The sequence below is a fragment of the Etheostoma spectabile genome, chromosome 15 (assembly GCF_008692095.1).
Source record: "Etheostoma spectabile isolate EspeVRDwgs_2016 chromosome 15, UIUC_Espe_1.0, whole genome shotgun sequence".
Taxonomy (NCBI): Eukaryota; Metazoa; Chordata; class Actinopteri; order Perciformes; family Percidae; genus Etheostoma; species Etheostoma spectabile.
The window spans coordinates 32,557,099-32,574,037 of NC_045747.1; the positions used below are offsets into that span (position 1 = coordinate 32,557,099).

The window sequence follows — 16,939 nt, forward strand, 5'->3', positions numbered from 1 at the left end:
ATCTCCTTGTCAGGGTTTCTAAAGAGGGACCGTCACACACTCTAAGTGTTCCAGTCTCTTGTGAGACACACCACTTCACTGTATGTCCTCACATGTATATGTGACAAACCCCCTCTATCTGCTATTTTCTCTCCTTTACATCACTGTCTCCACTTTGTTGCTAGTCTGTTTCCTAATTGAAAAAAAACAGCAGGAATCCAACCAACACTGGCTGTTTGTTTTTTTTATGACGTGAAAACACCAGCTGATTGACACCACTTAGGAAATTGTTTTCCATATGCACACACGCACGCACGCACACACACAAATAGACACACAGCAGATGAGGAAAGAGATGCCAATTAAGAACTTACTTTTTTTTAACAAAATGAGTTCATTACGAGTCTCCCGAGCGAATGCCAAGAAGAGTAAATTAATCTAAAATGAATTGTGCAGGCTCATTAGCCATGTGCGCTCCGTATAAAACCAAAAATTTAACATGATCCATGCACTTCTTTTTGACTTATTCACACACAGCCACGTTGGCATCAGCCAATAAGGAACACTTAATACTGTGGGAGGAAATTAGGGGTAAGAGGCAATAAGAGTAAACACCCTAATTAGATTGCACTGTTCAGTTTCACTCAGAGTGGCAAAGCAGCGGCTTTTTGATCTCGATCTTTACAGAAACTACTTTATTTAGCACAGTTTGCAGTCTTTCGGCTCCTTTTAAATGACTCTTACAAGGGTTTAAGCTGTCGTGACTCACGGTTGTTGCAATTAGCATTTCTACCGTGTGTTGTTTCCTGCGGCACTGTGCAGACAGGCATTTATCACAGATGAACGGATACTGGAAGTGCCAAAAGGATGGAAAAAGTAAGGGGGCCACCACCAGCAGATGGAACAGCTGCAATGATACAGACTCAAACTTCATATTTTGTTTATTTACGTCAAATTCCAGCCAAAATCTTTAAAGTGGGTAATGGAATTTCATTTTATTTATTTATCTATTTATAAGGGCAACAAACATTAATCAACATTTCTGTAAATGTCCCGGTGTTAGCCAACCGGCTCATTTTCAACTGTAGTCCTTAGACTTAAATGTTTTGAGACCAGAGTGATTCTACTTAGAAGCATCATACAGGACAGTACAGTGGGTAAAGTAAACTGGCAAAGCAGCTGGAAACTACAGTGGATATGTGGCACATAAGAACAACAGACTGAAGATGCTCCACTTGAACATGAGGAGACTGAGGGGACTGAGAACACTGGAAGCGCAGGAACTTCCCCAGGGAACAAGAAACTTATGAGAAACTTTGGAACAGAGCCTGGGTTTCCAGCGGAGGAACCAGGGACCCAATGTAGTTCCAGGTGTATATCTTTAGGGGCAGTAGGAAGCTTGTTCACTTCTGATTGGTTACCCCCTGGGAGCACATCAACTACAACTTGTGTACCACCTTGTTCACAAAATAAAGAAGCACTGGATGCGACAGTTATCAGTAAGGGCAAGAGGGGTGTGGACATTACAGGGTGCGGGGTCAGTGGGGAAATTAAACTTTGATGATAGAGACAAATAACCATCAAACACAATGTCTCTTTTTCAATTACTTATTAAATCAAACTCAAACATCAGAGTTACGCAGCCGTGACAACAAAGAATAACATGAGGACTCTGTGCCATTGTCTCTTCTTGTACAGTATATTAACTACTAAAATGCAAACAGGAATGCTTTTCATTTAGTTCCTGACTTTGGTTTCTCCGTTTCCATAGTTCTTGGAACTATTTGGTAGAAAAAAGGACTAAGAGGTGCAACAGAGATGGACATCACAGCAGCAAGAGACTGTCCTCCCCCCAGGGGCAGATTGGCCATCTGGCAATTGTGGCAAATGCAAATTTAAAATAAAAATAAATGTAGAGGAGACGGTGAATTGATTATTTATCAATTATTTATGCCCTGAGGGGCTGGACCCTTTTTTTTAATGTGGGCCATTCAGATTTTTTTTTTGACTGTACAAATAAATTGTCTTTACGCGGCCGTCTGATGGCCTCAGTGTTAAATTGAGACAGTTTCAGTCACTGCCAGTTAAAAACGTCTTGCTGTCGCATTAAATAGTAGTCTAACTTGGTGTTTTGGTACAGTTGGTTGTAACGGCTGATGTGGAGTGTAGGCCTATAGGAGTACACATGAAAACCCTGAACAAGCAGCGCTGTTCTGCTCCGTCTTTCTGCTGCGCCCCATTCACGTAGCGTTAAGTTTTACAGCGTGTAGTTTAAACCTCAATTAATCCAGATGTGAAAGCCCCCTTACTGGACTACTGAATATAAAAACATTCCATTTTATTTTGTATTTTGAATTATTATTATGTTATGACCTCATAAGGAGCGAGATTCCAGATCAGCTCGTCTGAGCTTTCATTTTCTCAAAGGCAGAGCAGGATACCCAGGGCTCGGTTTACACCTATCACCATTTCTAGCCACTAGGGGACCATAGGCAGGCTGGGGGAACTCATATTAATGTTAAAAAACCTCATAAAGGGAAATTTTGATTGATTTCAAACTGCGACCGCTACTTTCTTTGGTTAAGTAACACCCGGGTTGCTCACCTGTTGGAGTGTGCGCTCCTTACAAGTTGGTACCGACCTGCGGCCCTTTGCTACATGCCGTTCCCCCCCTCTCTCCCCTGTTCTGTCTTAAGCTGTCCTATCAAATAGAGGCCTAAACATGGCCAAAAAATATTAATAAAAAAAAATACGGAAAACGCTCCTGTAGGTCATATTAGAGGTAGGGCCGGGCAATAATTCAATATGATAATTTATTTTCTTTCAATGGAATCATATCATGATACACAATTACGTTGCCTAAAAAGATAATTGCCTAAAATGACAATTTTCATCATTTGAAGAACTGCAGATGTGTTGTTTTATTGTGAAACTCTGCAACATTTAGCAGTGTTCTGCTGTAGCCTACTTCCAGCCAATAAAGTCTCAAGTCAGTATCTGCCTAGGACATTGTCTAGTCTTGATCTGCATTGCTATTTGTACTCGTTGTGAATATGCAGGACATAATAAGTAATTAGGTCTTGTTTTTGTTGTTGTTGGGTAATTTTTACTTATGACATGCTAACTGGCAACATAGGATTCCATTCACATTGCTAAGCTAAGCTAGCGGCGGCGCTGCCAGACTTAGACAATGCATGCACTGAGACAAAAAATGTGTTTGCCCACCTACACTACCGTTCAAAAGTTTGGGGTCACCCAAACAATTTTGTGTTTTCCTGAAAAGTCACACACTTTTCCCCCCCTCGTGTGAAGTGAATAGAAAATAGAGTCAAGACATTGACAGGTTAGAAATAATGATTTGTATTTGAAATAAGATTTTTTTTTTACATCAAACTTTGCTTTCGTCAAAGAATCTCCATTGCAGCAATTCAGCATTGCAGACCTTTGGCATTTAGCTGTTAATTTGTTGAGTATCTGGAGAAATTGCACCCCACCTTCCAGAAACAGCTCCCACAAGTGGATTGGTTGGATGGGCATTCTTGCGTACCATACGGTCAAGCTGCTCACAAACAGCTCAATGGGGTTCAGATTGGGTACTGCGCTGGCCACTCCACTTACCGATAGAAACCAGCGCCTGCTTCTGCTTAAATAGTTCTTGCACAATTTGGAGGTGGGTTTAGGGTCATTGTCCTGTTGTAGGATGAAATTGGCTCCAATCAAGCGCTGTCCACTGGTATGGCATGGCGTTGCAAAATGGAGTGATAGCCTTCCTTATTCAGAATCCTTTTACCCTGTACAAATCTCCACCTTACCAGCACCAAAGCAACAGACCCATATTACATCCCACCATGCTTAACAGATGGCGAGGCATCTTCTAGCACTTTTCAATTGTTCTGCGTTCACAAGTTCTTCTTGGATCCAAAACACCTAAACTTGGATTCATCCGTCCACAACACTTTTTTCCTCTGTCTTTCTCTCTGTCTCTAATGCCCAGAATCCCGCAGCCGCCTCTTCACTGTAGATGTTGACACTGGGTTTTGCGGGTTACTATTTACTGAGATGCCAGTTGGGGACCTGTGAGGCGTCTGTTTCTCAAACTAGAGACTCTAATTACTTATCTTCTTGCTAGCTTGTGCAACGCGGCCTCCCACTTCTTTTTCTACTCTGGTTAGAGCCTGTTTGTGCTGTCTCTGAAGGGAGTAGTACCACCGTTGTAGGGAAATCTTCGATTCTTAGCAATGTCTGCATGGAATAGCCTTAATTTCTAAGGACAAGAATAGACTATGAGTTAGATGAAAGTTCTCTTTTTTTGCCATTTTGAGCGTTTAATTGACCCCACAAATGTGATGCTCCAGAAACTCAATCTGCTCAAAGGAAGGTCAGTTTTGTAGCTTCTGTAACACCTAAATGTTTTCATATGTGTGAACAGATTGCACAAGGGTTTTCAATCATCAATTAGCCTTCTGAGCCAATGAGCAAACACATTGTACCATTAGAACACTGGAGTGTAGTTGCTGGAAATGGGCCTCTATACACCTATGTAGATATTGCACCAAAAACCAGACATTTGCAGCTAGAATAGTCATTTACACCCATTAGCAAGGTATAGAGTGTATTTCTTCAAAGTTAAGACTAGTTTAAAGTTATCTTCATTGAAAAGTACAGTGCTTTTCCTTCAAAAATAAAGACATTTCAATGTGACCCTAAACTTTTGAACGGTAGTGTATATCAATATAGAGGAGACGGTAAATAATAACCCTATTTCAACAAACGGTGGCGTATTCCTTTAAAACTGTTTACCACATATTGATGACTAATGATTGATTATTTATTTGTCTAAAAACTATTTTGTGAAACACCTTTTATTTGTCATTTGTAATAGCTGTTCTTCATCAGCAGCAGACTATATATCCTTAGAAATGAGTTGACACTGGGAACCTGTTGTGTGTCTGCTCCCCATTCTGTGTGCAATTAGTGGGCAAGTCTGTGTGCAGGGTCTGGAACCTTAGGGGGAGAGAATAGCTCTGTCTGTCTCTCTAAATGCACACACACACACACACACACACACAATAAAACCAGGCTGTGGGCCACAGTTCTCCATTTGACGTTTTGTCTGTTTGAAGCAGAAAGACGTGAACAATAGTCTCTACTTAATACTCTCCCTTTGTCACACCCATAAACACGTCATCCTAGTCAGAACTTTAGCAGAGTGGTATCTGGGCTAATCCTTCCGCTTTGAATACTACAGAAGCACAATCAACACTGTCACGGCGTTTATATGAATGGGACCATGGGGAAGAGTGGGACAGGATGGACGTTAAAAAGGAACAGAAATTCTTGACAAGTGAAGTGAAGTGAAAATGAATAAATATATAATTTGATGTGAAAGTGTGCTGTAAACAATGATATTATGCCTATGACAGTTGTTTGGTTTATTTCTTTTCTTCAATTTCTGTATTCTATTCTATTATTTCAATTATTAATCAGTAAATATTTGTCTTGCTTTAATCTATTTCTGGTCAATGTGTTTATGTTAATATGTTACAGTATAAATTGTATCTATATGCTGTAATAAGGGGGAATGGGGTTTGCTGTGATTGTAATTGTTCTATGTTTGTGGCAAAAAACAATCAAAATATGTTGTTTTTTTAAAAGGGCGGAAAGGAGGAGGGGAGTAAGTGAGAATGGCAGAATAAATGGAGAGAGTAAGGGGGGAGAAAACGAGCGGAGAGACAGATGAGATGTACAAGGAGGGAGGAGTAAGGGAGATAACTCACCCATCTGTATCCTGGAAGTTGACATTCACTTTCTTTGCAGAACCGAGGAGCTCTGAAACACAAATAAAGTGGAACATGAATTGATTTTTACAGCATGTAAGTGATAGTAACAGCCGGTCGATGTCTTTTTATGATACAACAAAGCAATATAAGTATTATATTAATGTTTGTGTTACAGCATCATTGTGCTATATGGGACAAGTAGTTTTTAATTCAATTTTCCAGCCGAAAAAACCCCACAGCATTTCTCACTTCTCCCATACTTATTTCCCCCTCATTATGAATATTTACATTATTCAGAGCATGCCTGCTACTGTGTGGTAATGCATGGAGTGAAGTAGGGTGAATGTAGAAATCACTTCATTAAATCTAAACCTACCCATAGACATCATAAAAACATACAAAATGTAAGGCATAAAACTAGCTTACTGTATACTGTATTTGTAACCATTTTTATATGATATAGCGTGCAAACTTAGTAAAATAGCAGACAGAATTAAAAATATTATGAAACTATGAAAGTTAAAGTGAAAGTGTTGCACACAACAGTTTAGTTACTTCAGTGCATCACTTTGGCCTGATCTTGTGGCCTTCTGAGTAGGGGTGGGACAAAATAGTGATATCATCTTGGGTTTTGGGCTTATAAAAGGTTTCCATGACACACAGGGAAAGAACACGACAGTTGGGTTTAGGAAAAAAAGAAAGCGACAGTTGGGTTTAGAAAAAGAAGAAAGCGACAGTTGGGTTTAGGAAAAGAAGACAGCGACAGTTGGGTTTAGGAAAAGAAGAAAGCGACAGTTGGGTTTAGGAAAAGAAGAAAGCGACAGTTGGGTTTAGGAAAAGAAGACAGCGACAGTTGGGTTTAGGAAAAGAAGAAAGCGACAGTTGAGTTTAGGAAATGAAGAAAGCAACAGGTTTAGGAAAAGAAGAAAGCAACAGTTTGGTTTAGGAAAAGAAGAAAGCGACAAGTTTAGGAAAACAAGAAGCAACAGTTGAGTTATAAAAAGAAGAAAGCGACAGGTTTAGGAAAAAAAGAAAGCGACAGTTGAGTTTAGGAAAAGAAGAAAGCGACAGGTTTAGGAAAAGAAGAAAGCAACAGTTGGGTTTAGGAAAAGAAGAAAGCAAGAGTAATGTTTAGGAAAAGAAGAAAGCGACAGTTGGGTTTAGGAAAAGTGACACAACCCCAGGTCTCCGGGGGGAAAGTCCTGTGTTGTTTGACCCATCCAAATGCTTTGTCATTTAACACCCAATTTCAATACCTAAGGAGCAACTATCATCAGCGTCAGTGAGCAGTTAACCAGAGTCCTCAGAAATCCACCAGAGTTCAAAATTCCAACACAAAGAAAGAGGAAGGTAACAATCATCCGACTGAAATGAGGGATATCCAGCGGAAATCCCGGAAATGAAACATTGTTGATATACACTAAGCGCACTATGGCGCAACTCTGGAAATGGTCCATCTCAGGCGTGATTGAGCACATTTAAACTGGTAATGGAAACGCTAATTAGCAGCCAAAAGACTGCTAGTGTAGGGCGGTAAGGATCAGTCTCACAGTGATGATGTCACTGATTCAGTCACTAGGCTCGTTCGAGATGAACTGCGCCTCGCCTGTAAAGTGGACGAGAGCAGGCGGTAGCAGCGGGGGGCGTGACAGAAAGCTTCGGTAAGTCGGACAGTTTCCAGCCGATTCCAGCCGCCTTCAGGCGGGCAGGAAGTGACAAAACACTGTGGTGCGATTCCGATTTAGAAAATATAATCAGACCCACTATCAGCTTGTACACAGTCTCCATTGTTTTATTTGACAGAGTAGCTGGCAAGTGCTCTACATGCGATCTGTTGCTGATTTTAATGAACAACACACTGTAGAGAACATGATCTGATCACTGTCTGTCTGACTACTAACGTCCTATCATCACACAGCTGTGTGTCTGGACAGAATATTCTTAAATCAGACAAATAGCATTAAAATCCCTCCGCATTCAAAACAATAAAAGTTTATATAAAACGTCATCATGTTGTAAACCTATCAGGTGTTAAATCAGCTAGAAGCCGCGTTTCCCAGCATGCTCTGGGTCCGCCTGGGTCTGCCGGGCTCTGCAGTCGGTGAAAAGCAACTGCGCCCGCCTGCGTCTCAGAACTGCGGCGCCTTGCTCTCGTGAGATTTCCGTTGCCCACGTGTGCATGACGTCAGAGCAAGTCGGGATCAAGTCGGACACAAATCTAACCGGCATGCAACGGGCGCCGATCGCCGGTGATCGATTCTGCGCAGACCTGGCTCATCTCGAACAAGCCTACTCATTCTATCCATGACAGCTCAGCAGGCGTGCAGGTGACCAGCTCGCTGCCAGAGCAACGTCACAGGTGAGGAAACTAACGGCAAGGTGGATCTGACACTGCTGATCAGACAAAGACTCATGATTGTTACAAGCTTTAGAGAACGTAGGACCCAAGTGCAGAGATTGTAAGTAAAATAGAGCTTGAATATTTAATAAAGAAAATCCTCACAACGAAAAGTGTCAAGCAAAAAACAGCCGGTAAAGAAATCCAGGAGTACGTAAAAGACAAAACAGGAATCACTGGAACCAGGAACATAGAGACAAAACGGAACAACTGACCACATTGATTCAAGGAATGGGAAACAGGTGGAAAACATCAGGTAATCACAAGGGCGGGAAAACTAAGGCAGGAAGTAAATAAAACAAGACAGCACAGAAAACAAGACTATCACAATAAAACAGGAAACAGAACATATACAAGACAAGACCAAAAATAACACAATCACAAGACATGACAGAAAACCAAGCTAAGAAATTAAGACAGGAAAACAGACTACCACGATAAGACAAGACAAAACACCCAAACCATAACAGTGACTCATGCCTATTAGCCCCTATACAGCTTCTAGGGTAACTTATTTACAAGAAGTGAGAGCACGACTTTACTTTACTTTACTTTCACATTATTTTTCCATATTTTTTGCCCTTTGTTTTTATGTCTAACGTCAGCTGATGATCCAGAACGGAGGCATAGCCAAGATGAGTCTGTACTCTTTCTTTCACTCTTTCCACACACACACACACACACACACACACACACACACACACACACACACACCACACACCCAAACACAACACACACAACACAACACACACCCACCCCCAGGTGCGAAAACAGGGACAGTCCCTCTAGTAGAGGAGACAGCTCCCAGCTTCCGGAACATTGATTCCTAACAGCTATTTCTGGCTGCTAAATGCAGGGATATACTCTCTCTCTCTCTCTCTCTCTCTCTCTCTCTCTCTCCTCCTCTCTCTCTCTCTCTCTCTCTCACTCTCTCACACACACACACACACACACACACACACCACACACATACACAGACAGACACACACACACAGACACAGACATACAACAGACACAGACAGACAGAACTTTTATAGGCGCTATCTATGTGTGTGTGCTTGCTGTGAGAGAGGTGTAACAGTGTGGGACCTGATCCCCATCCACTAACATACATTACTGTAATAAAAAGGCAATGCAAAAGAAGACAAGCTCAAAGAGGTCAGAGAAACTGCCATGAAACAAAACCAATGAGAGACAAGGACAAAACAAATTTAAAGATGTTGTGTATCACTGATAAGCTCCAAACAATGACTGGCTTCTTTCCAAAACAAGATCAAACACACACACTAGTCTTTCTTCACAGGATTCAACATATGTCCGATAATCATGACCGTTTGACTCCATAACGTCATGAAACCATCAGACCTGACCCTTGGTCATATGTTGCCTTATCATGTGACAGGAAAAAAGGACAAAAATCCTCCCAGTTTAATCTGACGGTGTCTTCAAGATAGATCTATGTGACAAAAACTTACAACTAAGTACATATTTTCTCTTTACTTTTGGATGCACTTTGACTCAAACTGCCTCGTCTGTGTCATTTAGGGATTGCCTCCATTTCCCAAAATGCATTTTCAACTGTCCCTGAATTTGATGAATTGGAAGTTTGTGAAGCTAACTGTTGCTACACTTGTCCAGCTTTCCATTCTCGCACACCACACACAGTAATATATGTTGTTTACAATATAACAGATTTACCATTAAATTGATTTTTGAGGACGTAGACAAAAGCAGGCTTCTCATTTTTAGCTGCGGATATAAAGCCAACTGTTTCTAAGAGATGTCAACTCTAGCTAGCAAGTTATTTAAGATAACATCAGCTCTATTACTTGGTTGAAAACACAGCTCCCTTTTCAATGTTTCTAGTTTTCTACACTAGCTGACTTGTTTCAAAATGAGAGACATGTAAAAGGGTCTTAAATATGCACTTGATGGCTACATACATTATATCTATATATATATTATACATTTTATATATTATGTTACATGTCCAGGCAAAATGTCAGCATCCTCACCAGTTGATGATCCGTGTAGAAAACATGAAAATAGGTATGGTGAGTAAGGGCTCTTACATTTAAATGCTGCAACATGCAATATTACAGTTATGCTGCATGAGCAGCTGTTCATTTGTTCAAACCAACAGTCCTATGTGCAGGGGAAAGTAAATATGTTGATCACTCAACAGACAGACACACACACACACACACACACGCACACACACACACACACACACACACACCCACACACTGGTTTAAAGGCAAATGAGTTAAAGTTCTGCTATGCATGTGTCCGGACTTTGTGTGTGTGTGTGGGTGTGTGTGTGTGTTGTGTGTGTGTTGTGTGTGCTTGTGTGTGTGTGTGTGTTGGGTGTGTGTGTGTGTGTGGGTGTGGTGTGTGTGTGGTGTTGCTTGTGTTGTGTCTGTGTGTTGTCAGAGAGATGGATGGCAACATAGTAGCAGAGACTATAACAAACAGTGAAACCAGGTTATGATGAAGCCAGCCGCGACTGAAAAACAAAAAACTCCAACAAACATAGCTGCAGCAACATGGAATAGACACACACACACACACACACACACACACAAACAGATACAGTGGGAACTCATAAATACATTCCTGTCCAAATATAATAATGACATGCACGCCTAAATGCACTGATAAAGAATACACACACGTTCAAAAACACAGATAAAGCATCAGTCTCTCCCTTTCTACTTCATACACAGCTTCTGTAATGTTGAGCACGTCACTAACTGTAAGCCTATTGGAGCCACTGCCAAAGCATCTGACAGCACCCATATGTATTTCCTTATATGTCTTCTACCAGCCTAGACCTGCCTGCAGCGGGGACGGTATCTGCAGCGTAAAATGGAATATATAAATATGATGAATTACAGTACGTGACAAAAAGCCTCACCAGTTGACATCCATTCACGTCAATATTCATTTTGGCTTCAAACTGTTTTGTGGAAATCTGAAAACAAACTTTCCCACAGAAGCAAAGCTTCTCTGAAAATTCTGGAGGCGAGCAATCTCTAAAAAACTTAGAAATAAAAATGTGTTCTCATGAAGTCAATTAAAATGGTTGCACCCTTGGGGATGTTGGCATACTGCCTTCGGAGATAAGATAAAGCAAAAGAAATATACAGACTGAAAGCAGAGGGTTAAGATTGAGCATCAAATACAGCAAAGGATGGATTGTGGCAACAGGATCAAACAATAACAGCCACTCACACAGTATGTTGAAACATGCAATACGTTCATTATGAAATGTTTTGAATATCATGGGATATAAACATATGCACAAGAAAGATATAAGACTATGAAGATATAATGTGCATTTTTGATAATTGATAAATGGGCAGCAAATGTATTCACAAGTTTAATGTACAGATTAATAAGGGTAAGGAATATATAAAGCATCATGGTCGATTTGACAAAAAAAGGTCTATTTACTAGTCTACTTCACATCTCTCTGCCTCCATCCAGAGGATGGGCTTTGCTCGGGTGTTAATGTTGAAATGTGGTGAGAGTTCCAGAAAAAGCTAAAGAATGGATCTCGGGTTAAGATATTATTTTTTTCAAACTACTATAGAGCATTACTAGTACTACCATAACTATATAGAGGTTCTCTGGGCTAGCTGCCTGGAACTCAATGCAATATCTCATTCAGCATTTCTTCTTTATTGGTCTTTCTAATAAAATGTGCTCCTGAGGTTTACTACCCATATTGTAAGATAAATGAGCCTCTACTACACACAGAATCTTTTTTACTTGGCGATGAAACATTTATTTCTTAGCATATAAAAAGCCAGACTATACCAGCCCAGCAGTGCGTGTACTTGGCATCATAACTCGGTTTCTTCCTCATCCACCAATACTCTCTTCTTACTTCTTACTTCTTTTTCCAAACTCTTGCTGAAAACTACTCTGTCTAAAAAAAAAAAAACTGAATGCACTTTGATCCTACTGTTATTACAGCCTGTTTGATTTAGTTGCTAAAGGCCACTAAAAACAGGAAGATCCAAAACAACAATGAGAAATATCATGGAAAACTCACTTGTTGATTGCTTGTTTCACATACATGTGGATCTCTGGAGTGCCTGCCTGCCACACAAACTGTGAAATAAGACAACTCAGTTTTTTCTGTGGACTGCTTTAGAAAACACCGGATTCAAGGAAAAAAAATGTTTTTTTTATTCTTAAAGTCATGTAAACATGTTCTAGTAGAACCCCAAAATACAAGTTTGAACCTGAACATGAGCGTGTTATGTCTCCTTTCAACAAAAGTCTCCAGGTCCCGGGTTCTTTATTTAGTTATTACAGTTCATCCTGAGGGCAACGTGATTGGCCGACCAACAGGCCAATGCCATCCCAAGAGCCAGGCTGCCAGCTTGGCTAAAAATGCCCATCCTTGTCTAGACAAATGAAACATACTGCATGACATCCTGTTGAGTAAGCTTATGTTCCCGGCTGGATGTTTAGTCATTTGCATTATTACAAATGTCAGATTTTCAAATGAGGTTTTCTTCTGGAAAAGTTCCTGTTTCATTAAGGCTCTTTACATTCGTGACATTTTAATGTGTTTCAAGGTATACCGCGGTTTGAAAAAGTCACAGTTTCAAAACCACTAACATTTTCTGTCGTACCGTTCCTAAGCTATGAGCGGGTTTTTTAGAGTTTAAGGACAGGAAGTGCAGTTTAGTAATCCCTCTCCCTGCCAGTGTGCAGTTTCAAAATATACATTATGTGTTCACTGGAGAAAAAAAAATTGTTTTTTACAAAGACATTTCAAAAATAATACGTTTAAAGCTGTAACTGCAACATCCCCCCCACCCCCCACCCCCACCATCCGCCCTGACTGGGTATCGATCTCTCCCTGTTAACATGTCTGGTTAAGGTCAAAGGTCAGGGAGGGCTGAAAGACATTTTGAGTTTTTAATTGCAGCGTCTATGCGTGACCAAGCATGCATGTTAGAAAAGGTTACATATATCCATATTCCAAATATGAGATAGAGAGATAGAGGCGGTGAAGGTAAAGGGGGAGATGTTTTCAGTCTGCTGATTCTTGTTTTCTTACCCCTGGCAAAAATGGGCTGACTTTATCCTCATGGGAGAGGAAAAGAGTGCTGTGCTGTTACATAATATCTAGACTGAGTCTGTGGTACACACACATTTTTCATCAAGGGAGTGTTTTTGGTTCCATCACATGGTATACATTTACTTTAAAGAGTGGAAATGGAAGGAAATAAAACGAAAGGGCAGGAAAAGAAGATTCCTTAGCCCCGTTATATAGCCTTAGCTCTTTATGTCTTTCTCCTGTCTCTCCAAATGTCTTTTCCCTTCCTGTCTCCCTCTCTGTCCCTGGCAGTGACGATGGAAAATACTGCACTGGAGTCTGGAGTGCTCTGTGAAAGTAGACCTGTTGCCTTGGCCCTGATTGATCTGTCCCCATTTACCCTCCTCTGACTTTTGTTCTTCACCTCTCTACTTCACTATTTTTATTCCCTCCTTTCTTCTCCTGCCATTCTTGCCTCTAGTTTGCAAATGAGAAAGGTCACGGCATTTCTTTTCTCCCTCATGCAACCGTTTCCCCTCTCTGTTCTTCCCAGCAGAACACCTAAACGGCATTGGCAGGCATTGTAGCAGGTCTTCATGTATTTATACTGCATTAGGAATGTCAGATATTGCTTTGCTGCTTTAAATTAGGTATTGCCCGACACTGATACCGATTAGTAGTAGTTAATGAAACCGAAAGCCGATATTTGGAACCTATATGCGTTTACAGTGAAAATGAACATCTTTAGGTCAAAATTAAGATTTTGGAATGTTATAAACTCCATTAAGTCAGACTCAGTGGTGAGTGAAACCGAAGCAGAGGGACACACAACGAGCTGTAGCCAAAGTAGCACACTTTTTAATTAATTAACTTCATGGGTTATCAGGCAAATAAAACACTGATACAGATGATCTGCAAACCGCCAAAAAAACAGCCAGATGATCGGCCAGGGCCGATAATCTCTACATGTTAGCGTGTGAGCGTGTGCAGCCTGCCTGTAGGCCTACAATATGTTTGGTGAAACCCCGTCGAGCTCTATATTTTCCACTGATTTCTTCGGTATTGACTTTAACTGGTTGGTAGTTGTTGGTTATCCGTTCTTCCTGTTCATGCAAGGTGCGGTTTGCCGGAGGGGGGTGCGTCGGATTTCCCCCTTTCTGGTCCATGTGTCCCAGCCTCTGCTGAATTATTTGTATCACCGTGGGGACAAAATCTACCCCACCGGGACCGTGACTGTCCTTTCAGGGGTTGTGGTAGTTGAATTTTGCCAAAACCACTAGTTTAGGAAAAGATCGTTGTTTGGATTAAAACACTCCAGAGGAACGGATACACGTTTCCTGGGTGAAGGTCTCTTGTTTTGGCCACGGAGCGGAGTTCACTTCCCGGCCCAAACAAAAGATTTTCACCCAGGCAAGCTGTTTGTCTTACGTTGACAACACGTTGTGCTATTTTATTGCTGAGTGGCAATATATCCATGGTATTGGAAGGGGGATTTAATTCCTGCATGTTCTGTTTTGTTGCGCATGATCAAAAAACTAACCCCCTTCTGCTTTTTTTCAGACAAATTGCACAATGTGTGGTGATAAGGTGGTTGTTTTGACTGATAAGCAGTTCAACCAATTATTTGGAGAGGGGATTATCTTTGTGCCCTGTGCATCTAAATAACCCCTGCCACTTCACAACTCCATGAACACACATGTGAAAGTTACATGCAGATGTGAACACAATCAGCTAATTTAGATCCTTCATGCCTGTGTCTGCGTGCGTGCATGCGTGCGTGTAGAATACTTGTTTTGCTTTGACTCGATGCACTCGTGACTTCCCTCTTCATTTTCTGACATCATAAAAGGCTGTGCCAACATAGTCCACTGCCTGCCAGATGTACACACACGGTAAATCAGCCTGCACACATTCACACAAAGTGCTGTGTCATGAATGTGTACACAGTACAGTGATTTGTGAACAAGTACGTCACTCTGATGTCTTAGCATTAATAATTTATCTGTGTATAAATACTACTGGAGAGATAAACTATGTGTGCCTGCATGTGTGTGTGTGTGTGTGTGTGTGTGTGTCCGGGCATTGTAAAACTTCAGGAACGCCTTCTTTGGATCCTCAATGACCCTCTCTGCCCTCCCTCCTCATGAACACTTCCAGGACGAGCATCCTGAGCAGGTAGCATGCACACACCACACACGCACGCACCGCACGCACGCACGCACGCACCACACACAACACACACACACACACACACACACACACACACACACACACACACACACGGTAAAAGATGCCAATTGACAAAAGGAGTTCATTACGAGTCTCCTGAGCAAATGCCAAGAAGAGTAAATTAATCTAAAATGAATTGTGCAGACTCATTAGCCAAAAATGTAACTTGATCCATGCACTTATTTTTGACTTATTCACACACAGCCACGTTGGGATCAGCCAATAAGGAGCACTTATTAAAAATGGTTGGTCAGTGCCAAAATTGGTATTTTTGCTTATTGTGATTTCATTTTTGCGAATATCTTTGAATGCTTGATATCCATGAAATCTGTACAACCCAAGCAAAAAGGTTATACAAGTCAATAAACCCTAATAATTAAAACATCACAATTTACTTAACTGACACACAAAACATATGGATCCAAAAGATTTATAAATGTAGAAACATGAACAAAACATTTCCTAACACTCCATGAGTGATTTGAACTACGTAGATTTTTTCAGTTTTTGAGATGCTCATTGTTACGAGCCGAGCGTAACAGCGTTTTGATGATTTCATCGACAAGCGTACAACGTAATTATCCGAAAGACAGGAGCCTTGCTCTAACTGTCACAGTCTTTATTTTTTTATTAATTTAAACAAGATTTAAGGATTTAACTACTGACAGATAAACAGTCACATATTTGAATGTTATTCTTTACAATTAGACCTTCTCCGTTTTGATTATTTTGTATGACTCGATAAATAAAGCCAACCAATAACATCTCAGTTAAAGCCAGTCAAAGGTTCCGATGACAGATTTCCGATTTCCACTCTTCATTCTGACCCCAACCGGCCGTCAGACACCGCCTACCAAGAGCCTGGGTCTGGGTCTGGGTCTGTCCGAGGTTTCTGCCTAAAAGGAAGTTTTTCCTCGCCACTGTCGCACTGTTGCTTGCTCTGGAGGAAACTAGAACTGTTGGGTCCTTGTAAATTCTGGAGTGTGGTCTATACCTCCTCTATCTGTAAAGTGTCTCGAGATAACTCTTGTTATGAATTGATTCTATAAATTAAATTGAATTGAAATTGAATTGAATTAGATGTGAGCTAACTATCATAAAACATGCAGAGCTTCTTAAAAAGTGGGTTGGTGGATCAAATGTGCAGCAGTACTGGAACTCAGTGTCCCGCCAAAGTGCGAGCCCGGCCAAGAATGGCGTCGCCGTGGTAATTTCGGTGTTAGCTCCACATCTGTTGCTGTTTCCATCCAAGTAACTAACTCTCAAATGGAAACAGGCCGTGCTGCGCAGCACCAAGGCTTGGGATAGGTGGTGTAATGTGGAAATAACAAATAATAAATAATAAAGTTTTTTCGCTTTCTAATTTAATGTGATTTAATTGCAGAGCCTATAAGTCTATGCCATTTCTTATCCTGTGGTGTTAACATAGCCAGTACTTTATCTTTTACTGGGACTGTTATTGCCACTCTTCATTCTAACCCCAACCGCCCCGTC

At 41.0% G+C, this 16,939-nt stretch overlaps 2 protein-coding genes and 2 long non-coding RNA genes across 4 annotated transcripts in view; 2 read left to right on the plus strand and 2 right to left on the minus strand.

The window, feature by feature from the left end:
• LOC116703358 (uncharacterized) overlaps window positions 1-10,434 on the plus strand; it is a 15,105-nt gene extending 4,671 nt beyond the window's left edge. Inside the window, exons 2-3 of the long non-coding RNA XR_004335411.1 lie at window positions 3,650-3,653; window positions 10,424-10,434. This is a non-coding gene — a long non-coding RNA (uncharacterized LOC116703358). The remainder of the gene's footprint in view (window positions 1-3,649; window positions 3,654-10,423) is intronic.
• caskin1 (CASK interacting protein 1) overlaps window positions 1-16,939 on the minus strand; it is a 125,568-nt gene that overhangs the window by 51,701 nt on the left and 56,928 nt on the right. Inside the window, 1 exon segment of the mRNA XM_032538032.1 lies at window positions 5,757-5,808. Within this exon segment, the coding sequence (XP_032393923.1) occupies window positions 5,757-5,808 (52 nt within the window).
• Window positions 1-16,939, minus strand: part of LOC116703354 (neurabin-2) — a 163,780-nt gene that overhangs the window by 16,938 nt on the left and 129,903 nt on the right. The window lies entirely within an intron of this gene.
• The window catches only part of LOC116703359 (uncharacterized), a 12,363-nt gene continuing 10,686 nt past the window's right edge, over window positions 15,263-16,939 (plus strand). Inside the window, exon 1 of the long non-coding RNA XR_004335412.1 lies at window positions 15,263-15,289. This is a non-coding gene — a long non-coding RNA (uncharacterized LOC116703359). The remainder of the gene's footprint in view (window positions 15,290-16,939) is intronic.